General features: G+C 38.5%; 1 protein-coding gene across 1 annotated transcript in view; it reads left to right on the forward strand.

The window, feature by feature from the left end:
* The first annotated feature begins 326 nt into the window (after nt 1-326).
* Nucleotides 327-26,225, forward strand: part of rapgefl1 (Rap guanine nucleotide exchange factor (GEF)-like 1) — a 28,836-nt gene continuing 2,937 nt past the window's right edge. Inside the window, exons 1-14 of the mRNA XM_086154186.1 lie at nt 327-1,170; nt 1,847-2,106; nt 14,333-14,411; nt 16,703-16,925; nt 17,405-17,502; nt 17,921-18,033; nt 19,276-19,443; nt 19,866-19,963; nt 21,478-21,600; nt 21,799-21,977; nt 23,848-23,938; nt 24,080-24,130; nt 25,032-25,119; nt 26,021-26,085. Coding sequence (XP_086010312.1) covers nt 968-1,170; nt 1,847-2,106; nt 14,333-14,411; nt 16,703-16,925; nt 17,405-17,502; nt 17,921-18,033; nt 19,276-19,443; nt 19,866-19,963; nt 21,478-21,600; nt 21,799-21,977; nt 23,848-23,938; nt 24,080-24,130; nt 25,032-25,119; nt 26,021-26,085 — 1,839 coding nt within the window. The 5' untranslated portion in view covers nt 327-967. The remainder of the gene's footprint in view (nt 1,171-1,846; nt 2,107-14,332; nt 14,412-16,702; nt 16,926-17,404; nt 17,503-17,920; nt 18,034-19,275; nt 19,444-19,865; nt 19,964-21,477; nt 21,601-21,798; nt 21,978-23,847; nt 23,939-24,079; nt 24,131-25,031; nt 25,120-26,020; nt 26,086-26,225) is intronic.

A 26,225-nucleotide genomic window follows, 5' to 3' on the forward strand; every position in this document is an offset into this window, starting at 1 on the left:
GTGTCAGTCTGTTTTTTGTTGTTTTGGTTTTTTTTTCCACGCGTTATTGATTTATTTTTTCAAAGCGTGAATTCATATTTTTTAAGCCTAGCGGTTACCATTTTTATTTAGTTCCGAGCGCATCCGTGAGAGAATTCGGCTGTGAGCCGGTGTTGCGGCGGCGGCTGCTGCTGCTGCTGCTGCTGCTGCTGCTGCTGCTGCTGTCGTCAGGGATTTTTCTCTTCCCATCAATTTTACAGCACTGGAAGGAAACGTGACCGCGCTTCGCCGTGACAGGCAAATCGGGAGCGCGCAACTGCAGCAGATCACGGGGAGGAGGGGGAAAAAGAGAGAAAAAGAGAGAGAGAAAAAGAGAGAGAGAGGGAGAGGGAGAACGCTGCTAGTCGCTTCTCATTCCACTAATTTATCCTTCCTTCGGAGGCGGTGGAGGGGGAGCGAGGCGGGGGAGCACCGACGGACCGCTGCGGTATCAGACCCGAACACACGGTCGGCGCCTCCGGACCTCCGGGGCCTCCCTTCCAGGTGAGACCGACGACGCCCGCGTTTATCCCGGAGAAAAGGCGTCGCGAACCCCGGCGTCCTAGCTGACCGGGGAGCGCGGAGGAAGAGCGGGCGGCGTTCCGGCCGTCCTCCGCTGTTTTCGGAGCGGCGGCTAGCGGGGCGGAGGGAGAGCCAAAGGCGGGCCCGAGAGGCAGCCGCCGTACCGCAGCGCTCTCCGGGGCTCGACGGCGCCCGGAGCCGGGATAGAGACTCCACCTCCGGTTCCACAGATGGGGTAAAAACACCGGCGAGAACAGCCGCCTTGAGTCCCGCTCGCATCTGCCCACCGACCCGCTGGGGGTCGGTATGATGTAGGACCACCTGCCCCCTCCCTCCGTTCCGCATCAGCATCCTCCCACTCCCACTCCCACTCCCACTCCCACTCTCCCCGCCACCACCCACCTCAGCTTCACCCCAGAACCCCATCATGCCGGCGGGGATGAAACCGCTGGAGAAGTTCCTGAAGAAGCAGACTACGGCGCTGACCCGGGCCGGGGGCTTCGTCGGCGGGGTGGCGGATAAGGCCGGCGGGGGTACCGGGGCGTCCCGGCGGAGGGCCAGCCTGTCCCGGGTCGTGCCCTTCTTCCGGGAGACGTCGCCGGAAAGCGGCCAAGCGCGGGAGGTGTTCAGGTGAGGAGAAGCTGCAGGGCCGCACCAAGACTCCCCTGCAGCAAGTTCAAATCCCATCATTATCAGCCATTTATTTTAATCCTTTTTTTTTTCTTTTCTAAAACAATATTTCTTGTAGATCACATTTTTTTTTTGTTGCTTAATTTGAGCCCCCTCTCATCCCCTTCCCCTCTGCTACTTCAGGTGAATCCAGACTAATTTAAGGGGATTTCCTACTAAACTCAATTTCTTGAAGTTCGATTCTCTTTTTAAATACTGTTCTTATTCGGGATTTTTTTTTTAACAGAAAAATAGTATTGAATCAAAACTTCTATTTCCTAAATGTCACACAGAAGTGAGGTAGAGTTACATTACAGTCATTTAGCGACTTACAAAAATTGCAATTCAATAACCGAAGATCCAAAGTACCAGTAGTTGTTATTCAGAAGTCACCACTCTACCAAATAGCCATCTCAAAACAATATAAACACATACATTCATTTCTTCGATTTTTTTTTTTTTGTTTGTTTTTGAGGTTGGAGGGGCTTCGTGCGATTAGTGTGGTAGTGCTCTTTCAGATCTCACATGAACGTGAATATTTCTCCGATTTCAGTCGATTGTGTAACAGCCGTGATGGACCTTCTACACTTCTGAGACAAAACATTAAAATGTGCATCCAAACTCTGTCCCCCTGCAGCCCAGACAGCGAAGACCCCCCTTCCTGGCCCTCGGCCGCCGGCCCCGGTCAGGTCTCGGTGCCCGGCAGCGCCAACGGTTCCGGCTCCGGGGACATCCGCAGTCCGTCTCTATCCAGTGACGAGCAGAGCTCCGAGGCCAGCCTGGTCATCGAGGGAGGGGGCGTCGGCGGCGGGATGCCCCTGCACGCTGAAACACCCGACAATCTGACCCTCTTCATGCTGGACAGCGTCGCCGGGAAACGTTACGGACACTGCACAGGTAAGTCTCGTCTTGTGACTCGTCCCGGTTTCCCCCCCCAGTCACTTTGGTTACGGTTTCATAATGTTCTTCAAGATAAAGGAAAGATGTTCTTAATTTTTTATTACATTATCATCTTCATTTCTTAAGTTAGTTAGTTATTTATTTTCATCTAATTTAATTTTTTAATTTAGTCCAATTTTCTTCCTCTTCTTACATGCCTGACACAGGCTTTCCCTGTTTGTGATGTTGTTTATTTTTAGAAGCAGAGAAAGCAGTGGCATTTACAAACATATTGGCAAATTTGAAACTTTATACCTGCCGGGAACTTACGTGAGTCCTGCGACAAGGCTTTGTTTCTAGGTGTCGACCGGAGTTTGCTTCTTCTCTCTGCGTTCTTGGGTCTCCTCAGGTAGAGTGGGAACTTACATTAGGGTGAATTGAAGACTCCTAATTGTCTGTAAAGAAAGTGAATGGTTGCACGTCTGTTGCACGTGAGTGACAGGAGACAAACCCAGTTTAAGCCTTACCTCGCGATAAAAACAGGGATTGCCAAAATATAACCATTTATGACATATTCTGTACATTTAGGCAATTCAAAATAAGATAAATTGCAAAAGATATTGGTAAAGGAATCATGTATGCATAAGAGCAAAACCAAGTAAATCCATATCTCTGGAAAATCACCCCCCATTTTTTTTTTTTTTTTTGTCACAAGATCATATTTAGGTAATTAGTAAAGACATAAGCAAATAGAAATGGAAAGAAAAGACCAATTTGCAAAATGCAAGAAAAGTTGCAATGATTTTTGCAGTTGCAAATCACGGGTCAGATTATGTCATAGCAATAAGTGTGTCAGAGCCTTCCGGAAGCAGTATTCAGGTGGTGACATTAGAAAGACATGGTGGCTCTGTTAGTTGAGAGCACAGCTTCAGTCGCTGGCTGCATTTTAGCTCCCGCTTTCATTTTGGGGCTGGAAAAAAAAAAAAGGAAAAGAGGAGGATTCTGGTGCTTCGTCTCAGAAAAAATCCCGTTAGACTGGGAACAGGAACGCACTGAGACTCAGTTTGATTTCTGCAGGAGGATTTTCATTGTACAGACTGTTTGTGCACGCGTGTGTGTGAGCGTGTGTGTGTGTGCGTGCAGACTGCGTGCGTGTGTATAATACAGCAGTTACATAACCACGTTCGTCCTCTTTCAGAAAGGCAGCCTGCTTATTACAGCCGAAGAGGGTGTTCATGCATGCGTGTTCGTATGTGTTTGTGCAGGAATGTTGGCCTGCGTGTTTTCGAGATCTGTGCGTGTGCGTGCGTGTGTGTGTTTGTGTGTGTGTGTGTGCGTGTGTTTTAGGCGATCAAAACAATCTCAGTGAGCTTAAATGTGTTTGTGTCACATTTCATTTGTTTTAACAGATGAAGTTTTTTGTTTTTTTTTAAAACATTCAAATATGTCATTGTCCAGATACCTGAATACCTTTTTAAAGTTTTAATGTATTCAACTTACAAAAAGGACTGAATGTCCAAAATGCCAAATCTCACTTGAAAATAAAGTATATATCTTTTAAAAGCAAAAAAAAAAACATATAAATAAATATAAAAGAAATGCCGATGCAATGATTGTTTTAGGACCAACACAGCGAAGCTCCATACTAAGCTACACCGAGCTATTCACATTATAACTTTTCAACTATTTTCACAATTTTGAAATCCAAAGGTGCTTTTTCTAACCGATAATATTTGCCTCAAAATACTTTAAAATAATTCTGAAATATTTTGGTGATAGCTTTGAAAGGACCTGAAACTTAAACCCCCCTGATGTTGCAGAAAAATACAGCCTAACATTATCTCACAATTAGAAGAAACCCCCCCAAAAAAAGAAACCAACCTCAAAACTAGAAATGTTGAGCGGCTACAACAAAAACAAATGTAAACTCGTCAAAATATAAGGTGAGAAAAACAACCACAGAATGCAGCCTTTCTTCCTATTCTTCTGCATAATTTTCTTCCTTTTCTTCCGAGAAAGACTGCCTTCCATAGTCGCTGGCAGGTTTTGGCATCGAAAAGCTGATGGTTATCAGCTTTTCTTGAAAAACTCTGGTTTTGATGATCCAGAATGGGGGTGCTCGATGATGAGGCAGGTAAAAATACAATGAAGAGATGTACTTCTCAAAAAAAAAAACAGCAAAGTTTTTAACCTCGGTGGGATAAATCGGATAAGAAATCACAGCGTTTTTTTGTTTTTTTTTTTTTTTTTTTTTGTACGGCCAACGCCGGTTCTCTTCCTTCTGTCGGGCTTCGGAGTCCAGAAGTTTAATCATATTTAGTGCAACAGAGACGATTAGCCTCTTCTGCTCGATATATTCGATGTCTGGCGGAAAGATGGGAGTCTCCGGCGTGATCGCGGTGATTCACCGTTATCGTCTACTCCTGCTGAAATCCACCTCAAGTAGAAATACGACCACATGTAAACCACGCAATCACGAATAATACCGTCTCCCGCCTGCACGCACGTATGTGCGCACGCGTGGGCGTGTTGTCTATGTGAGATGGTTTATCTGATTGTTATGCAAGACTTTAGTTAGTAAGAAGCAGTAAGATGCTTCATTTATTCGGAGAGGAAGACGCAGAGTTGCACGGGGGAGCAAACATTTAAAAGGCGATAGAAAGAAGCGGAAAGATGAAAGAGCCAATAAGATGTCAGTTGCAGAAGGTCAAAACAGTAGATCCTTGCGGCAGCTCGGTGAAGATGCCGTTCTTAAGCAGTGAAAAGCCAGAAGCATGGGCATGACTTTCAAAAATAAAATTCTTGATAAATTAAAAATACAGTCGGTTATGCTCCACTGACTCGTTTAAAGCTTTGTCGTGTTCTTGCAAGCTTCTCTACAGGTTTTTCTGAAAGACATTAAAAATGAACTTCCTTTGAAAAAGGTGAAAAAAAAATTGTATTGATGCTAATAATAACAATTTCATTAATTATGGAAAACATCTTACTACTATTACTTAAAAAAGGACTGAACATTGAAGATATGTCCCCTGAGAATTAATTTCATAATTATTTATCCACATAAATTCACAAAGAAAAAAGAACACATGACTCAACCCAAAATTGCACCAGATATAATTATTATGATTAACCAGATCATCATCCAAAACAAAAATATACCATGCCCTGCATTTATGTAATTAACATTTGTATTGATAGAATTCCCTCCATAAATACATGATAATTATTATATTTTAACCATATTTGTGGAGATACAACAACCACCACAACCCATGATTACAACTTAAATACATTTTGAAAATGTTTTTAAATACATTTTCACATCAGTTTGAGGATTCTGTGTCAGATTTCTGTGTTTTAATGAACATCATCATAAAATGTCATAAAATGTAAGGTTGAAAGGTACAAAACCAAATCACTTCACATAGGACTCCACAGCGGTGAAGGGTCAACACAAGGTACCAAGAACAAGAAGTAGAACTTTGGACTGCAACTTTAAACACTTCTTAAAACACAAGTTTTTTCTCCACAATTGCGTTCTTTAGCAAAGTGAGTCGAGAAGGAAATAAGCAGCTTCAGTCGAGCAGCTGCAGACAGAAAAATAATCTGCAGGCAGAACAAACAGAGTGTTGTCAGAGACCTAGAAGCAAACAGAGACACTAATCACAGACCTTTGGACCACACACACACACACACACACACACACACACACACACACATGCAAACACACACACACACACACTAGTCAATCAGAAATATAACTGGCTGCTTGTCCAGTTTGCTCATGTTTATTCATCAATGTATGATTGATTCTGCGATCATTAGTTTTTTTTTTTAAAACATATTGCTTCCGAAATTTTGACCAAAACCACTTCAAAGTCTTTTTAAAAATACTTTTACCTGTTCAGTTTAAAATCAGCTTTTGGAGACGGGGATAAAATATGAGATCTTCTGCTGCTTGGAGTTATTTTACAGTGTAAAAGTGTCTCTGGGCAGGAAAAACAAGTCAGAAAATATTATAAAAATGTACCAAAAATATGCAAGATTTTTACCTGAGAATATGCACACACAGAATATAATATTTTTGGAAGAATTATGAATGTAATTTTGGCGATCAGATCATTTTAAATTAAAATAGATGTTTTGAATTATGTTCTAAAATATAAGAATGTACTAGTATTATAATTATTTTTATCATTGTTATTATTTTCGTTTTGCCAGATTTATTTCTTTTTAGCTAAGTATTTGATTAATAGTTTTAGCGAAACAATTAAGTACATTGAGAAACTTAATATTTGTTTTAAACATTTAAATGGAAACCCAGGACAAAGAAGGATTTTGAAGGGAAGACGCGTGCAGACACACACACACACACACACACACACACATACACCTGAACACACGCGTTACGTGATGATTCCTGTCCCTCAGGTTGTACCTGCTTATGTTGACAGAATCTCATGTACACACACACACACACACACACACTCGCGCACACAGAACATTAGCATGACACACTCCTAGCCACTTTCTTTTTTGTTTTGCGTGAGAAACCATTTTTGAAATTCCAGTTTGGACATAATGACTGAAATGCAAGATGATGTGGCTGTTTTAAGGTGGAGCTCAATTGTCTGACAAAGCCTCCAGGCCAACGGCTTTTCATCTTCACTGGAAAAGAACATTAGTTGCAGTAAAAATGATGGTGTTTGATATTAACAATATGAAAAATGCGTCATGATTTTTGGTCATAATGTTGAATTTTTGGAGGGAAAAAACAAAGGAGAATTCAATAAAAAGTGGTACGTTTTTATACAAAATTTAAATTTTTTTAAAATAAAAAATTAGTTTTCTCCGGAATTTTTTCATTTTCTCGAATTAATAATGTAGTCGATATTTTCCGAGACAGTGAGACGTTCCTAGATGAAAGATTATCATCACTAAAAGCAAAACCGTTGGTGATACGTGTCTACATAGCTTTTGTTTTTTCTTTTATTTTCTTAAAAATGATTTCAAAAGCTTTTTTGGGGAAAGGATTGTATTCAAACTCGTCCCACCGTGGTATCAACGTTTTTTTTTTCCTGAAAGATGCTATTATAATGATGACGAATTTGAAAACCTCAAATCAGAGGTTTTTGCAATACAACGTTACACGTCGCTTTTTCAAGGGTGTCAATCACGGTAGAACAAACAATCGGACTAGCGGTTGCCATGGCCACATAATATTTCCTATTGAGTTTAAAAAGGTGCCCGGCGTGTACAACGGCACGACCAGAAGCTGACGTCTTACATAACACGCTCGCGGGTCCAGGCCTGTCGGGCCATTCAGGTGTGACGCAGAGTGAAAATCACTTTTCTCACAAAGCGTCGGTGTCTTTTCTCCCAACGCACAATGCTTGTCGTCGAATTCTTTGTCCGTGCAACGGAACCAAGTGGACGCCAACTTCGTCACGTTCTGTTTGACTCTCAGTAAGCAGCACCCCTTGAAGGGATTTCCGGTTAAAACGGAGACGTTTACATTGAAAGATACTTTGGTTGACATTGATTTGACTTAATTTCTGCTCCAAATTGTCCAAAAGTCTGGTTGTTCCCTTTAGCATGTTAGCAAACTGTTTCTGAGAGCTTCTTTTAGTTTACCCAAACAGGTTCTTTAGGGGTGCACTGAGCTCCTCTTTGTCTTCCAGTATGCCTTTGGCCTCCATGTGTTTCTTTTATATCCTTTTTAACTTCAATTTCTATGTAGTGGCAACTTAGCTTTTAGTTGCTACTCTTAGCTTCCACTTTAGCTTCTCCCTGCACATTCTCATTCATATTGGAGTCGTGTTTTCTGTGAAAGAGACAGACTGTATTTGTAGCCGACATATATTTTAGCCTCTTCCTGCATTTTGTGCATGAATGAATTTATTTCTTTTATTTTCATTGCAAAGAAATTGCAAGAAATTGCTTTTTGTTGTTTTGGCGACACATATAGCTTCTAGTTGTTGCTAAGTTTTATCGTGTTGGTTTGCTACTAGATGTTTCTTTCATTTTACGGTATAGTTGGTATCTTTGCCCTGTCACCTCGTGCACAATCCTAGACTTTTTCTTCTTTTTTTTTTTTCTGTTTTAATGTCCTCGAATTGACCTCTTTAAGGAGCCCCAACTGAAGGTATTTGCGTTGGTCTTTCACTTTCACTATAGGTTTCTAGCAAAATATAGTCATTTTTTTGCAATGCATTTGCAATGTAATATTTTTCCTTATTTCAAAAATCACAGTTTCCCAAATATCGTAATTTCCGGACTATTGAGCGCACCTCAATATAAGCCGCACAGGCTAGCGGCTAGCCGATCGCTATCTCGGTCTTCCTCCTGCGCACTAAAACCGTCAAAGTCGTCTTCTTCGGTGTCGGACTCGGAATTTCTTGGTCATTTCATCGGTCCGATGTGACGAGGATAAATGTTTTAGCGGCGTAAAGCTCGTTAGCCCCCCCCCCAAAAAAGTCCGTATATTATCCGCAGCATTGTTTACTTGAAAAAAGTTGCGGCTTATCGTCCGGAAATTGCGGTAATTGTACTTTTAAAAACACATAAAACAGGATCCATCCCTAAGAAATTACCCAAAAGTATCAAAGTACTTCTGAAATATCACGATGAAATAAGACTCTAGAATCAGAAATTCCTGCACCAGATAATCTAACAAAAGTACCATCACCAAATAACAAGTACTTGGATTCATCAAGACATGAAATTGCGATAAAGAATTCAGAAAAAGAAAAAAAAAGACTGCAGAATTTGGTGGAAAAAAAAAAAAAGATCAAAATTGTAAACATTTGCAGTGATTTGTATTTTGGCTTCTTTCATGCGGTCCTTCTTCATAGAAACATTCCAACTATCATCTGGAGAAGCAAAAAACACATCAGTTTGTTTTTGAGGACTTTTTTTCTCCCATGTTTCAGATGGAAGCCTATAATTTCAGGCTCCGTGTCGTTCTTCCTCCCACATCCTCGGCTGCTGCCGTTCTTCCTCCCACTCCTCTTCTCCACGTGTCGGCTGGAGAGCCGGTTGCTATGTCAACAGGTGCCGGAGAGCCTCTCGTGTTTCTGAACGCACACGCGATACACAAATACGTTCATAGATAGGAAGCCGAGCAGGTCGAGATGGACTTGAGGAGGAGGAAGAGGAGTGGGCAGCTCCTTCTCTCAGGAAGAAAAGGATTCATCGTGCTCCCGCGTGGACCGGCCTCAACGCGCCGGGATTTTAACATTTAACCGTGTTTACGCCGCCGTCTTAGTTTTAATGCTGGATTCATGACATTCATCCCGAGAAAAAAAGGATTTCTCACACACGATTCATTGAATTGTTAACTTCTATGTAGAATCACAGTGAATGACATGATAACCAGGACACGCAAGAGACGCTTTTTTGCACGCGTCGTGGCTCGTGCGAGAATTTATCGTGAAATATTATGGTGACGGCGTAGCGGTTAGCCGTCCCGCCTCACAGCGAGAAGGTTCCTGGTCCGACGCGTGGAGTTTGCGTGTTTTCCCCCGTGTATGGGGGAAATATAATTAATAATTATATTGTTGTGATATTTCATATAAAGGTCTAAGTGTAGACCAGGGGTCGGCAACCTTTAACACCCAAAGAGCCATTCGGATCCGGTTTCCTCGGAAAAGAAAACACTGGGAGCCGCGATTACTTTTTGACGTCTAAAATAAAGGTACCACCGTATATATTGCTTTTTATTACCTTTACACTTTGTATAAACAAGTGTGAAGTGTGTTGCTTTTGAAATTCACAAAGTATTACGGAAAAAATGTAATTGTATTTATTTAATGAAGTCATTTTGAGCTTTGGGCTTTCAGAGCGTGTAGCGGAGCCTTGACCTGAATTTTAAAAATAAATCGGGAAAAAAATCACTGTGTCAGTAAACAATAAAAAATACATATTTGCAAAAAATCTTCATAAATATTTATTTTACCTGGTTTATGGGACTTCTGCTCCTGAACTTCTGCGCACAGCATCTGCAAATCGGGACGAGTATGACGTTATTTTGAGCGGCGAAAAATAATAAATATAATTGTATTTAATATTTCAAGATCACAATAATCTTCCAACTTAGAACTAAAAGTTAAAAAAAGGAATTAACACAAATGAAATACACTTCAATTAAATATTTATAATTTATTTTCCCAAGCCACTCGGAGCCGCAGAGTAAAGACGGTTGTTTAAACTTTGCTGAAGCTTTATAACACACTTTTTTTTAATCTTTTTAAACAGCCAATCTTCTGCTGATTCATTCTTTCCTTATATCAGGGGTTATTGGTTGCTAATATTGATCATTTTTAAATACCCGCCTGTGTTCGCCGCAACATTTTAGTTGTTTGTGTTGTTGTACGTGCGTAGATATGAAAAAAAAAAACAACAACAATAGAACCGAGTCACGATTTTTCAGTGTTTGTGGAGGTTCTCGGTCATCCAGGTCACGGGGAATTCTTGTCGAAATCTCCTTGTCTTGAAGAAGCCTTTAGGGATGAGCGTTGAAACGTCTTCAAGTGACGAAATTCAAGTCCAGTTGCCGAGACGTGAAGATTTCGACATTTTTTTTTCACCGTGTTTTTATCCGACTGACTCGCTCTGGGTTGTTTCGGTGGAAGCGATTGCATGTCTGCAGAAGTCTGCATGTAAGCTCAGGTTCTCCGCCAGATGCGGCGAGCGTTTGTTGGCCGAAATGGCGGCAGAGAACCGTCAGTTCTGGTTTGTGACCCGACAACAAACTACATAGTAAAACGTGTAACGGTCCGCGGCGCTTCTTCTTCGCACCGGCCAAATAAAGAACAGCTTTCAGTGACTCATAAATCTCGATTCAACCGCTCGTCTGCCCGGATTCACCGAATGTATCATTTTCTGCTGAGTTTTTGTGCTCGTGTCGTTGGATGCGAAGTTTATTGGATCCTATTTTTGTCCTTTTGTAATGACAGCCTTTTTTTTTTTTTTTTTGTTATTTCATCTTTTTGCAGCCGCAGCTGCAGACGCTCAATTACTCACGTTGTCCTTTTTTTTTTTTTGTGAGACCAACTTCCTTGTTCGTGGTTAATATCGCATTTTTGCCGTCAGACGAAATCACCCTGATGATTCGTGATCGGGCGTCTGTCAGGTGTTTTTAGTACAAATATTCTGTTATTGATCGGCAGGTTTTTTTTCTGCATGATGCTTGAGAAAAATGTGGCACGGTACTTATGCTGGAACCTGATTTACTCCTCCATGCTCACCTTTGTCGCACCCTGAATCACTAAAAGCGATAAATGATTCAGTATCTATTGATAGATAAGAGATACCACTATGGATGGAATTCCGACACACTACCGCGTTACGCTTCAGCATATGGGCTAGATGATTATGACCTTAGATATATCTCAAATATGTGATTTATTCTGTTTATTATTACGCTGGTGACTTTTTATTCAGCCTCAAACACATAACTAGCCGACTAATAAATATCTAAATGCTACGCTAACGTTCTCATGGTCACAATTAACTCATCAAATCTCAAACATGTGATTTATTCTGTTTATTATTACGCTGGTGACTTTTTATTCAGCCTCAAACACATAACTAGCCGACTAATAAATATCTAAATGCTACGCTAACGTTCTCATGGTCACAGTTAACTCATCAAATCTCACAAGTTTGTTGAAAAAAAGAAATGGACCAACAATCGGTTCAATATTTTTCAATCTAAAAAAAATATGGCCCGCATTGTTCCGACGCCAGAGCAGGTTTAGAGTTGAACAATATTTGGTTGCAAATATAAAGTCAACTTTCACAATATTGCATTATAATTATTGATGCGCCCGAGGGTCGATGTTATTGCTGCTGGTGATATCTGGGCCCACTTTTATTTACTTTATATCGTACGGTACCTTCCTCTTTAATAAAACACCGCGGTCGACTTGAAGGAAAACAGGAATGTGATATAGAGCGGTTTTGACGCCGGAGATTCAGTGCAACAGGAAAGTAAAGGTGCTCTGGGTTTTATTTTCGGGATATATCCTGCAAACGGACGACCGGGGCTGCAGATTAACCGTCAGAGTAACATTCCTTCGCTTGTCACCAGGATAGCGATACATGCATTGGCTCCGTCTTCAGTTCCTTCTCGCTCTCTCGGCTCGTGGGTGTTCTCTTCCTCCTTTCCATCTCCTTTGAATTCGGACTTTATCTCAGCTGCCGCCCACCTTCGCACTTCTTCACTGTGTTCTCCCTCCATCTTCACACTTTCATCCTCACGGCTGACGATTCTCATCCTTTCTGCGGCGCGTCTGCAGTACGTGTGCGAATAAAAACTTCGGACTCTACGCTTTTGGTTTTCTTTCACGGCCGAAGCGACTGAACTTTATTTCAAGGACGCTTTGAAATCTACAAGTCATTATGAGTCAAGTTTGCTTTGAATTATTGCTGACGTTTTACATATATATATATTTTTTTCTGACACCTCAGCCTTATTCATGCTCTCACAAACCCTTTATTTGAAATCATTTTGCTCAACGGGAGGAGGAAAAAATGAACTTCCTCTTTCCCTAATTTTTTTTGATTAAAACCTCTGAAAACTTAATGAACCTCCTTAAAAAAAACATCATAATTTATACCAACAAAGCGCTGATGACACTCGAGAACCTTCAAGCTCGAGTTCATTTGCATTAGAGAATGAAGGACAAACATCTGTCAAACGATGCAGCGTTGTTATTAACACGGAAAGGACAGCTTTAATTAGCAGGGATGCTAATATCTGGAGATAGTTTGCAGGAAGTTCATGTTACTTGTGCAAGAAAATGAATCAATACCAGATAAATAAAGCAACCAATTCTGAGGTCGTAAGTCGTTCTTATTCGACAAACATGAAATGCTCAGAAGACAGTCGACATCCCATCGTGAGACGATCAGCTCGTCGGGAAAACCGTTACCGAGCTCCCAAATCGAGTTTTTTTTTTGGGGGGGCTAACCAGCTTCGAGGTCCCCTGCTGGCCACAGGGAGAACCCAACTCCTTCACGTCTGATCCACTTTTCATCCTCCGATTTACAACCGTCTGCTGTAAATTAGAGAATATCTCCGACTGAAGACGTCATTCGAAGGAATAAACGGATTAAACAGCTTTTAAAAACTGAAGTTTGTCGATAATCAGCGCAAGAGGGTTCATATCGGTGTGACCCCATTATCAATACGACACACATTCATCCCTCTCTTCCTCTCACGTCTCCCTCTGCTTCCTTTCACCGTTGACAACGTGGCCTCACCATGGCAACCGCCTGCAGAGGGGTGGGCTCGCACAAGACACGCCCACTGCACCATCTCACACTCAGACACACACACACACTCCCGCACGAATACACTCAGACACAAACACACAATCACCCAGACTCTCAGACACGTACACACACACACACTCACAGACCAACAGTATAATATCATGATCAGGTTTGAATTCCAGCACCAGCCATCGCTTGTCAGTGCTTAGACGCATGCATGCACACACACACACACACACACACACACACACACACACACACACACGCGCGCGCGCGCATATCTTGTCCTGTTTTTACTCCCATCAGCTCCTGTTTTGCATATTTAAAACAGCCACCTCTTCAAGGCTAAATGTGTCTACATGGCCTACATTTCTATCTGTGTGTGCATGTGTGCTCGTGTGTGTGTGTGTGTGTGTGTGTGTGTGTGTGTGTGTGTGAGCAGACAGAATCAGTGATTTGGGGGATCTGCATGTCTTGGAGTTGTTAAAATGTTTCTTCCGCTGCTTTTTACAAATCTCTGCCCTCATTATTTGGTTTATTATAATATTTTTGTATTTAAGATATATTTTTATCATGGGCTTAATTCATACATCTGATAACATTTCACTCAAAGATCTTGACTGATGATATATTTATATGTTTTGGTCAGAGAATGTCAGACGGTGAACTCTGATGCTGTTGTCTCCAGGTCTCCAGGAGGAAAAAAAAATCAAAATAGAAAGAAATAACAAATGTTAAGGGTTGTATGTGTACATTATTTTTTATTTTTTTTCTGTTATATTTTCTACAACAAACTGGTCGTCGCTACAAACTATTGTCGTTGTAACTGCAGCTCAGTCCGTAAACAAACCCTTACTTTCTCCTTTCTTTCTCTCTTTGCATATGCATGTGTTTGTGCGCTTGTTTGCATGCATGCGTGTGTGTGTCTCCGTATGTGTGTGTGTGTGTGTGTGCGTACATGCAGAAACGCTGCTGGACGACTTCATGTTGACACATCCCATCTTCCTGACAGCCGACAGGTTCCAGCAAGTCCTGCTGCAGCAGTATCCTCCACTGAAGTTGCTCATATCTTGTGTGTGTTCTTGTATATGAGTTTAACACACACACACACACACACACACATGCTTTTTAGAGGCACTTTGATCATCCGCTTTCATTGGGAGTTCAACTCTGTTGAGGACAGAGTTAGTCATAAAGCAGTATGCTGGAATTTTCTGCTCCAGGAGACATTTTTGCAAAGTACCCTAAATCCACATTTAAGAAAGTACGATACTTATCATTAAATAGATACTTTAAAGAACTGAGAAGGAAAAGTAAACAGATTACTCGTCATCAAACCTTCGCAAAATGATATTTCCAATTGCTTCACATGTATTTTCGGATCAAGATCATGTTTTTTGCGTTTAAATTTGATAAGTTGTCTGAGGTTTTCAATAACGCCGACTTATCCGGGCGGCTCCTCACCTCAATAAATCATGATGAAATTAAGATTAGAGTTTCTGATGTTTGACAATTAATGAACCCGGCAGGTCACATCAGGACACTGCTGGAAGTATCCTGTGATATTTGTTCATATTTTTAACATATTTTTAAAAAAAGAGAACATCAGAAAAGCAACAGGCTTCCAATCGGTTCCGTTCCCGATACAGATGCCTTGGATTTGAGCGACAGAAGCTGAAAACGGAGGAACTGCATTGTTAAAAATGCAGCAAGAAAATGAAGTCAGTCCATTTGCAAACTCACCCACACAGTTTGGGAACAGGAGGAAGGGGAGGGAGAGCGAGAGAAAGGAAGAGAAAGAGCCGGAAACACAGAGAGAGAGAGACATTTGGTGTCAACAAAGAGAAAAAAAATCACTTTCACTGACACTTCAGGGACTTTCTCAGTCACTTTTTACTCTTTTGTTTTTGGATAAAAGGATCCATTTATTTGTTTTTGATTTTTCTTTAAAAAAAAAAAATCAGTCATCAGGTTATGCAGCATTTATTAAACGATATCATCCCAGATCACCAAAACCCACTGCGGCCTCTGCAGAGACTGATTATTTTATGAAAATATGAAAAAGGAAGAATGAAATTTATAATGAAATCACCAGACAGTATGTTTTTTTCCTGATATTTTCACCTGTTTTTTTTTTTTTTTTTTTTTTTTTTTTACCAATTTAAAGAAATTCACATCTATTGGTAAAATATGGCATTTATGTGATTTTTATTTACATTTTTTTAGTTTCTCAGACAGTATATTTTTTCCTGATATTTTCACCTGTTTTTTTTTTAACCAATTAAAGAAATTCACATCTATTGGTGAAATATCGCATTTATACGATTTTTATTTACACTTTTTTAGTTTCTCAGACAGTATATTTTTTCCTTATATTTTCACCTGTTTTTTTTTTTTTTTACCAATTAAAGAAATTCACATCTATTGGTAAAATATAGCATTTATATGATTTTTATTTACATTTTTTTAGTTTCTCAGACAGTATATTTTTTCCTGATATTTTCACCTGTTTTTTTTACCAATTAAAGAAATTCACATCTATTGGTAAAATATAGCATTTATACGATTTTTATTTACATTTTTTTTTGTTTCTCAGACAGTATATTTTTTCCTGATATTCTCACTTGTTTTTTTTTTAACCAATTAAAGAAATTCACATCTATTGGTAAAATATAGCATTTACATGATTTTTATTTACATTTTTTTAGTTTCTCAGACAGTATATTTTTTCCTGATATTTTCACCTGTTTTTATTTATTTTTTTGTTTTTTTTTAACCAATTTAAGAAATTCACATCTGTTGGTAAAATGTAGCATTTATGTGATTTGTATTGAATTTTTTTTAGTTTCTCAGACAGTTTATTTTTTCCTGATATTCTCACCTGTTTTTTTTACCAATTAAAGAAATTCACATCTATTGGTACAATATAGCATTTATATGATTTTTATTGACATTTTTTTTGTTTCTCATTTAGTCATTTTTAGTTTCTGCATTTGATTTATATCAAGTTAAAAAAATGCAATTTATATATACTTATTGTTTTGTTTATCTATCTCATGTTCTGTTATGCCCTTATTCTAGTTATTTCCAATTCCCTTCATTAATGATTATCAATGTCATTTTTCTAAAAACAAAAAATGTTTTATCTTGTCCAATTCAACCAGTTCATTTGGCTTTATTTTATTTTATAATTTATCCGCACTACAGATAAGACATTCCTTTCCAAAAGAATAGAATTAGTTAGGTTTTCCTAAATTGCTCCTCATCCTTCAACATATATACCAAATCTTTAAAATAAACAAAGTAAGCTTTTTCCTTGACTGGAACCTCTCAGATTCTCCCTGGAGACGGAGGGAAAGGAGGGGAAGGATGGAGGGAGGGAGGAAGGGGAGGGCGGCGGCGGAAGGACGGAGGGTGGAGGAGGAAGAGGAGAGGCGGACGGAGTCCTGGACGGAGCCGAGAGGAAGCAGGCCGTCCTCAACGTGGCTTTCCGCTACCTGGACACCTACAGGGAACTGCTGCAGGAGGAGGGCGAGCGCAGCAACAGCTTCCCGAAGGTAACACACACACACACACACACACACACATACAATCATTTATGCAACATGAAATCGCTTGTTGATGTCAGATGACTTTGCAAGCATTCATAAACTGTTCGCTTTTAATGGTTTTAGTGTGTTCGATGAATACATTGAGGATTTTTTTTTTTTTTTTTTTTCAACTTAACTTTTAGTTGATTATTTTGATTCATATTTAGTTTGCTTCCAAATTTTTTCCCTTTTCTGGTCCATTTAGCTAATTTCCACGTATATCTTCAAAGCTACTAAGTTATCAGTGACTTCTGAAATCTATTTTTTCAATTAAAAGTAAGTTTCTCTCATAATTTTTTTTATATTTTGGTAACCTTAAGGGATTTTTAAAGTAAAATATCTGTTAAATCTACATCCAGGAAATTGATAAAAGGTTGATATTGTATTTGTGTGCGTGTGTGTGTGTGTGTGTGTGTGTGTGTGTGTGTGTGTGTGCGCGCGAGCAGGAGCTGTACATGTGCGCTGTACAGGAGTTGAGTCGGTATCCGGAGCTGGTGGAAGATGTCCTAAAATTGCAGAGATGGAGTGAGATCTTACACTGCCCGTAAGACACACACACACACACACACACACACACATACACACACACACACACACATACACACACACACACACACAGACTGATTAAAATGCATTTAATTGAATTGAATGTTTCACGTCTTTTGCTCTCAGATGTCAACCTGGTATTGGACATCTAAAATTAATGACAAAGCATTTGGTTATTAATATTTCTTTTTTCTTTTTCACCAACTTCCCCTTTAAGCTTTTGTCTGTTTTTAGACTGTAGACTTTAGTTTAGTTTAGACTGAACTTTTTAAAGCTGATTTATATTTAACTCAAAACTTTGTTTAGTAGCAACGCCTGTTTTGGGGTTTATGAAATTGTTCCATTGTGACTGAACACTCAGCGGCTTGCATGTGTGTGTGTGTGTGTGCGTGTGTGTGTGTGTGTGTGGTTTGCAGGTCCGAAGAGGAAAAGGAGAGCAGGAAGAAGCAGGTCCGTCCTCTCTTCAGACACTTCAGACGCATCGACGCCTGCTTGCAGCCTCGTGAAGCGTTCAGGGGCTCTGATGAGAGTATGGCACACACACACACACACACACACACACACGCACACACACACACAGCTGTACTCGAAATACACAGTGACACACTAATGCATGTTTCTCTTCTTACATGACTTTTTAAGTCAGTTTGCTCAGTTTATGAGCCGTTGCTTGATTTGACTTTTTACAAGCATTTAAGTGCAATGTGTTCCTTTTAATTTATTATTACTGCAATATATTTAAGTATAAACTGCATTTTGATGATAATTGTTTAGGATAAATATCTGGAAATAATTATCTTTCCAGATCAGCTGTAATAATTAATTATTATCATTTTGCATACAGTAATATAATATAATATAATATAATATAATATGATATAATATATACATAATCAGTTTCACTCAGAACTTTACATGGATAACCCACTAAAACACAGTTTTTATTTCTGTGATCATTTCTGTTCTTTATTTCTATTATAATATAATATAATATAATATAATATAATATAATATAATATAATATAATATAATATAATATAATATAATATAATATGATATAATAATATATATAATAAAAATAATATAGTAATATTATATAATATTACATTGTATTAATATATTATATAAAATTATATAATTAAAAATAATATTATTAAAAATAAATAAAATAATATTATATAAAACAATATTACATAAAACAATATATTATATTATATTATATTATATTATATTATATTATATTATATTATATTATATTATGGTATAAATAATATAATATAATAATATATATTATAAAATAATATATTAATATTGCATAATATTACATTATATTAATATATTATATCAAATTATATAATTAAAAATAATATTATAAAAATAATAAGATAATAATAACAATAATTAATAATATTATATTATATTATATTATATCATATTATATTATATTATATTATATTACATTATATTATATTGTATTATATTATATCATATTATATTATATTATATTATATTATAATATATATACATAATCAATTTCCCTCAAAACCTGACATGGATAACCCACTAAAACACAGTTTTTATTTCTGTTTTCTCGGTCGTGCAAGGTCTTACTCATGTATCAAATGACTGTATTAGAGTGTTATGACGGTATTATGTACTAGATGGAGTGAAAAAGGGTTAAAAAAAGAGAAAGAAATTCTCTTGCTAGTTGCAGAACAGCAGACGGTCAGGAGGTGGAAGCACAGTTTATATCGCAGTGTTTTGTGTCCAGTTTTCTGCAGGGTCTACACTCCGGATCATTCCTACGTGACCATCAGAAGCCGCCTGTCCTGTCGCGTGGGTGAAATCCTGGCTCTGGTCCGAGAGAAGCTGCAGTACAGCGAAGACCAACCCGTTCTACCGGGAAACCTCATACTGGTGGCCGTAACCTCTGCGGGAGGTCAGGATAACTTTGACTCACTAACTAACCAGCAGTAGCTCGGGATCTAAACCCGAGCTGATTCATCCGAGGGAGTTGCTGAATAAAAAAAGATTAATAACAATACTCGTGTCCAAACAAGCTGAACATTAGTTTCCCAATTTTCTTTTTAGCCATTTTGGTTGCAGTTTTAATAGTTGTAGCTATTCGCTATTAAATTCTTTTTTATTGAACCAAATCCTTTTAAATCCTCTTACTAGTCCTATTTATACCTTTTTATAACTGTAAATGCCATACCCTTATTATTTTCTAATTTCTCACATTCCGTGAAAATCACTTTACTAGAAAAAAAAAAGGCAGGAGGGCAGAAATGTTGTACTTTCTAATGATAAAAATGATCTCAAAATGTTGTTATAACAGTTTTTTTCCCTCCGTGTGTTCAGAGAAAGCCGTTTTCCGTCCGAGCGACGAGGCCGTCTTCACCACCCTGGGCGTCAACACACACCTGTTCGCGTGTGAACCGTCCGAGCTCGACTCTTTGGTGAGCCGGTCCTGACACCACTAACAAACTTCAGCCAAGTCGAGGCCGCGCAGACATTTTGGAATTTATATTCCCTCAAAGTATCTCCATTTTAGGCAATATAGAATAAACATAATAATAGATACGATTGCAGTTGCGGTTTGAGTATGTGTGTGTGTGTGTGTGTGTGTGTGTGTGTTTACCAATCTACTGCATAATCTGTCCCGCACAGACACACGATGTTTACAAATTGGCTTTCAGAAATAATTTACCATTCAAAGATAAAATTTAGTATCGATATTAAAAAGTAAGTTCGAGGCAAAAAACCTGGCAGGGGAGCAAGAAACTCATTCAAAAGCTAAATCGAATCCTTTGAATTGTTTTGTTTTGTTAGTGAACATTTAATAAGATAAGATAAGATAAGATAAGTTAAGATAAGATAAGATAAGATAAGATAAGATAAGATAAGATAAGATTAGATTAGATTAGATAAGATTAGATCAGATCAGATCAGATCAGATCAGATTAGATTAGATTAGATTAGATAAAATAAGATAAGAGAATATAAAATAAGATAAGATATGGTAAGATAAGAGAAGATAAGATAAGATAAGATAAGATAAGATAAGATAAGATCAGATCAGATCAGATCAGATCAGATCAGATAAGATAAGATTAGATTAGATTAGATTAGATTAGATTAGATTAGATTAGATTAGATCAGATCAGATCAGATCAGATCAGATTAGATTAGATTAGATTAGATTAGATTAGATTAGATTAGATAAGATAAGATAAGAGAATATAAAATAAGATAAGATATGGTAAGATAAGAGAAGATAAGATATGATAAGATAAGATAAGATAAGATGAGATAAGATAAGATAAGATAAGATAAGATTAGATTAGATTAGATTAGATTAGATTAGATTAGATTAGATTAGATTAGATCTTCCTCCAGACCTCTTGCCTGGCAGCTCCAATTCCAGCATCCGTCTACCAATATATTCTCTATCCCTCCTCTGTCCATGACCCAACCATCTCAGTCTGGCTTCTCTGACCTTCTCTCCAAAACATCTAACATGTGCTGTTCCTCTGATAGACTCATTCCTGATCCTCTCCATCCTGGTCACTCCCAAAGAGAACCTCAACATCTTCATCTCTGCAACCTCTAGTTCTGCCTGCTGTCTTTTGGTCATTGGAACAGTTTTCTAGTCCAAACATCATCGCTGGTCTCACCACTGTCTTGTACACCTTTCCTTTTATTCTGGCTGATGTTCTTCTATCTCTTGGTACCTCTGACACTTTTCTCCACCCATTCCAACCTGCTCGGACCGTCTCTTCACCTCTTTTCCAAACTCTCCTACACTCTGGACCGTTAACCCTTGTGCAATCTACTTTATAATGTGATTCATTTCCAATGAACACAATGTCCGCTTAACCGCCAAATAAGATAACCCAGAAATATAAAACATCTGTGTTTCCACGCTTAAGTTGCCACAAACGGTGTGTGATTTCATTTTCGCCGCCCTCAGCTCCCGCTCCCGGAGGAGATCCACTGGACGCCCGGTGACAGTAAACTCCACGACATGTCCGCCGAGGAAGTGGCCAATCAGCTGGTGGTGTTCGACTGGGAGCTCTTCAGCTGCGTGCACGAGGTTTGTGCGCTCAATCCGCGCTCAATCGACGGGGAGAGTATTAGCTTCCCCGGAGTTCGATTTGCACGTCAACTCTAGTCGAGTGAGCAAACCAACCCGCGGTTATCCCTTAACGTAGCGTTAGCTTCTCGTTCCGCTTTAAAGTTCCCCCTCGCCTCCGACGCCAGCATCTCCCCGGCCTCCTCCCGCCCCCTCCAGGTGGAGTTCGTGTGCTACGTGTTTCACGGAGAACAGTCGCGCTGGCGCCCCCTCAACCTGGAGCTGGTGCTGCAGCGCTGCAGCGAGGTGCAGCACTGGGTCGCCACCGAGATCCTGCAGTGCCAGTCGCTGCCCAAGAGAGTCCAGCTGCTACGCAAGTTCATCAAGATCGCCGCCCTGTGAGTTTTATCGGCGGCGGCGTCTTGGAGGGTTAAAGTTATATTGTTTGTTTGTTTGGTAATTTATTAGGACAGTGTACAAATACATTAAGCACAGAGGCAGAGATTTGTTGTACCAGATTATAGCTCATAGCTAATTTTATTATATATTATATATATATATATACGCTGCTCAAAAAAATAAAGGGAACACTTAAAAAACACATCCTAGATCTAAATGAATGAAATATTCTTATGAAATACTTTGCTCTTTACACAGTCGAATGTGCTGACGACAAAATCACGCAAAAACGATCGATGGAAATCAATTGTATCAACCCATGGAGGTCTGGATTAGGAATCAAACTCAAAATTAAAGTGTAAAAACAAACTCCAGGCTGATCCAACTTTGATGTAATGTCCTTAAAACAAGTCCAAATGAATCTGTGTTGCTTCCTGAGTGGACACTATGATTTCACACAAGTGGGATTGACTTGGAGTTACATTGTGTTGTTCAAGTGTTCCCTTTATTTTTTGGAGCAGTATATTAATATTCACAATAATTCACTTTTTTTAATTCATTTTTTCATACCAAATGAAGGTGGTTAGCACCTCCACCCAACAGCAAGCCTGACCTTGCAATAAGCAGCAAATATGATGAATCAATATTTAAATCAATTGGTTGTGAAATGTAGGGTAAATATGGTAAATACTAAGCAAAACGTTAAAAAATAAACAAATAAAATAAAATAAAACAAATAAAACAACAAAAAGCAGCATAACAATGGATACCATTTGAAATGTACACTGCTCAAAAAAATAAAGGGAACACTTAAAAAACACATCCTAGATCTAAATGAATGAAATATTCTTATGAAATACTTTGCTCTTTACACAGTTGAATGTGCTGACGACAAAATCACACAAAAACGATCGATGGAAATCAATTGTATCAACCCATGGAGGTCTGGATTAGGAATCACACTCAAAATTAAAGTGTAAAAACAAACTCCAGGCTGATCCAACTTTGATGTAATGTCCTTAAAACAAGTCAAAATGAATCTGCGTTGCTTCCTGAGTGGACACTATGATTTCACACAAGTGGGATTGACATGGAGTTACATTCAAGTGTTCCCTTTATTTTTTTGAGCAGTATATATATATTATAATATGATGATATTGTTTGAATGTTGTCAAAAATCACAGAAATGTATAGAAAATAAAAACGTGACTGGTTTTAAAGCTTTGCCTTAAAGCGTAAAAGTTGAGGAGAAATAAAACTAAACAGATGAAAGTAGCAGGAAATATTAAAAAAGCGTGTTTCGATTTATAATTCCAAATTCTCTGGTTATTTTAGCTGTGAACTTTCATGTTTCATTTTTCTAAATTTCTCCAAGTAATTAGACCCACTAGAGACCAAAATGGGCTCTAGTGGGTCTAATTACTTGTTTAATAATAGTTAAACTAATTACTAGTTTAATAATCAATACGCCACTGCGTGTGACTCAACATCAACTGACAGGTTTTTGAGCAATAAGCTGCATTTTACTTCACAATAAATATTGTGTAATCGTGTGTTAATTGCGTGTTGTAGTTAAGACCTTAAAACAGTCAAGACAATTTATATCTCATTGTATTTCTTATTCTTCCTCCTTCCTACTATTATCTATTACTGTTATGTTTTTCCTTGAAACTCTGGCACAACAATTACCTTCGGGATAAATAAAGTTATTCTCATCTCATCTCATTAACTCCACTACCGTCGATAGTTCTGATGATCCGTGGAGTTTATTTCCTCCAGAATTCCGCGTCATTTTCAATCATGCCATTGTCGACTATTTATTTTAACAGGGTTAAAAATGAATTCTACATGATGTGGTGTGTGTTTCAGCTGTAAGCAGCAGCAGGACCTGCTGTCCTTCCTGGCTGTGGTTCTGGGTCTGGACAACCCTGCGGTCAGCAGACTGCGACTCACCTGGGAGGTACGAGATACACCTGACGAGCGGCGGTCGCTCCGTTCTACCCGCTGCATTCGTCTTCTGTTGGGTGTATTCTAATAGCTGGTGTGTGTGTGTGTGTGTGTGTGCATGTGTTTTTTTTTTTTTTTTTTTTTTTTTTTGCAGGGCCTCCCGGGGAAATTCAGGAAACAGTTTCAGCAGTTCGAGAGCGTCGCGGTGAGTTCGGGCTCAGTGTCACTTCGTGCACGTCGACCGAAAAAAAAAAACAAAAAAAACAATAATCCACTTTGAATTCATGGTGATAGCAAAAAAAAAAAAATTGCAATTTTTCTGATTATCTGAAAATTCAAAGGAAATACATGATTTTGAAGAAATGGAGAAATTAACAAAAAAGTGGACCACAGTATTAATTTATGAGTATTTTGAGTCTTTTGAGTATTTTATGAGTAATTTATGAGTATATTCTTACAGCGAAATACCAATATACTGTATATTAAAATATATAAAAAACATATACAGGACTGTGTCAGAAAATTAGAATATTGTGATAAAGTTCTTTATCTTCTGTAATGCAATTACAAAAACTAAAATGTCATACATTCTGGATTCATTACAAATCAACTGAAATATTGCAAGCTTTTTGTTATTTTAATATTGCTGATTATGGCTTACATCTTAAGAAAACTCAAAAATCCTATCTGAAAATATTAGAATATCATGAAAAAAGTATTTTTTGTTGTTTTAATTGCATTACAGAATATAAAGAATTTTATCACAATATTCTAATTTTCTGAGACAATCATGTATATCAAATTATGTAAAAAACATATATATATATATAAAACTCGATGTGTTCCAGGAGAAGTAGATATAAATTGAAAAACAATTCAAACAAAAGCAGCATTAAATGGTTGAAGCGAAAAGTAAAAAATGAATTTTATAGAAAACAGAAAATGTTTCCATTCCTGTTTATGCCATTAGTTTTCAGTGACAGAAGAAAGACTTTTTGTAAATGTGCTCCGGCGTGTTCTTTTTTTTAAATTTTTTAATTTTTCTTAAACTTTGGAAACAACAAACACACGTTATGACGTGATTGATGAATGTTTTGGTGCCACAGGATCCATCCAGGAATCACAAGTCATACCGAGACCTGATCACGAGCCTGAGGCCTCCTCTCATCCCTTTCACACCTCTGCTGCTCAAAGGTGAATACCAACACACACACACACACACACACACACACACACACACATATAGATTTTTTCCTGTCAGGATGGTATCAAAAGCTGTGCGAAATCAATTACAGTCCCACGTGTGTGAAATAAGTTAAATGGCATTTACATTCAAGTGTCCTCTGCAACAACAAAGTATTACGGAAAAAAAATTAATTTTATTTATGTAATGAACTCATTTTGAGGTTTGGGCTTTCAGAGCGTGTAGCCGAGCCTTGAGCTGAATTTTAAAAATAAATCGGGAAAAAAATCACTGTGTCAGTAAACAATAAAAAATAAATATTTGCAAAATATCTTCATAAATATTTATTTTACCCGGTTTATGGGACTTCTGCCCCTGAACTTCTGCGCACAGCATCTGCAAATCGGGACGAGTATGACGTTATTTTGAGCGGCGAAAAATAATAAATATAATTTTATTTGATATTTCAAGATCACAATAATTTCCCAACACAAAACTAAAAGTTAAAAAAAGGAATGAACACAAATGAAATACACTTCAATTAAATATTCATATTTTATTTTCCCAAGTCACTCGGAGCCGCAGCGTAAAGATGAAAGAGCCGCGGGTTGCCGACCCCTGACCTTGATTGACCTTCGAGGTTCAAGGTCATCCTGATCAGGACGGAAACTCATAAAATCAGTGTGTTACCGGATCGTTTCCAGGATGTTTCTGCAAAACCAGTTGATTATCAGCCTCTTTGATTCATTTAACACGTCTCCTGTGGTTCACTTCCTGCCTTACCGACCTCCCCGCTCGTCCTCAGAGATCATCGATTTATGTGATCGGCTGATTTCGTTTTCCCGCGTCGACAGAATAAGAAACGATCGATCGATCAATAGGTCTGATCCTCCGATCCTTCCCGTCTCTTAGACTTGACCTTCCTTCACGAGAGCTGCAAGACATTTCACGGGGACCTCGTCAACTTTGAGAAGATGGTCAGTCCACTCTTTTCGCGGCTGCTCTTTGCTATAATAAACTTTATAACATAATTATAAACTATTTTCCTCCCATAATGAAAGGCTTTACTGTTGTTGCTGTTATTTATCAGGTTGATTATCTTTATCTTTTCTCTCCG

The sequence above is a fragment of the Fistularia commersonii genome, chromosome 10 (assembly GCF_037954325.1).
Source record: "Fistularia commersonii isolate RoL2024-O1a breed Wild chromosome 10, RoL_Fcom_v1.0, whole genome shotgun sequence".
Lineage (NCBI taxonomy): Eukaryota > Metazoa > Chordata > Actinopteri > Syngnathiformes > Fistulariidae > Fistularia > Fistularia commersonii.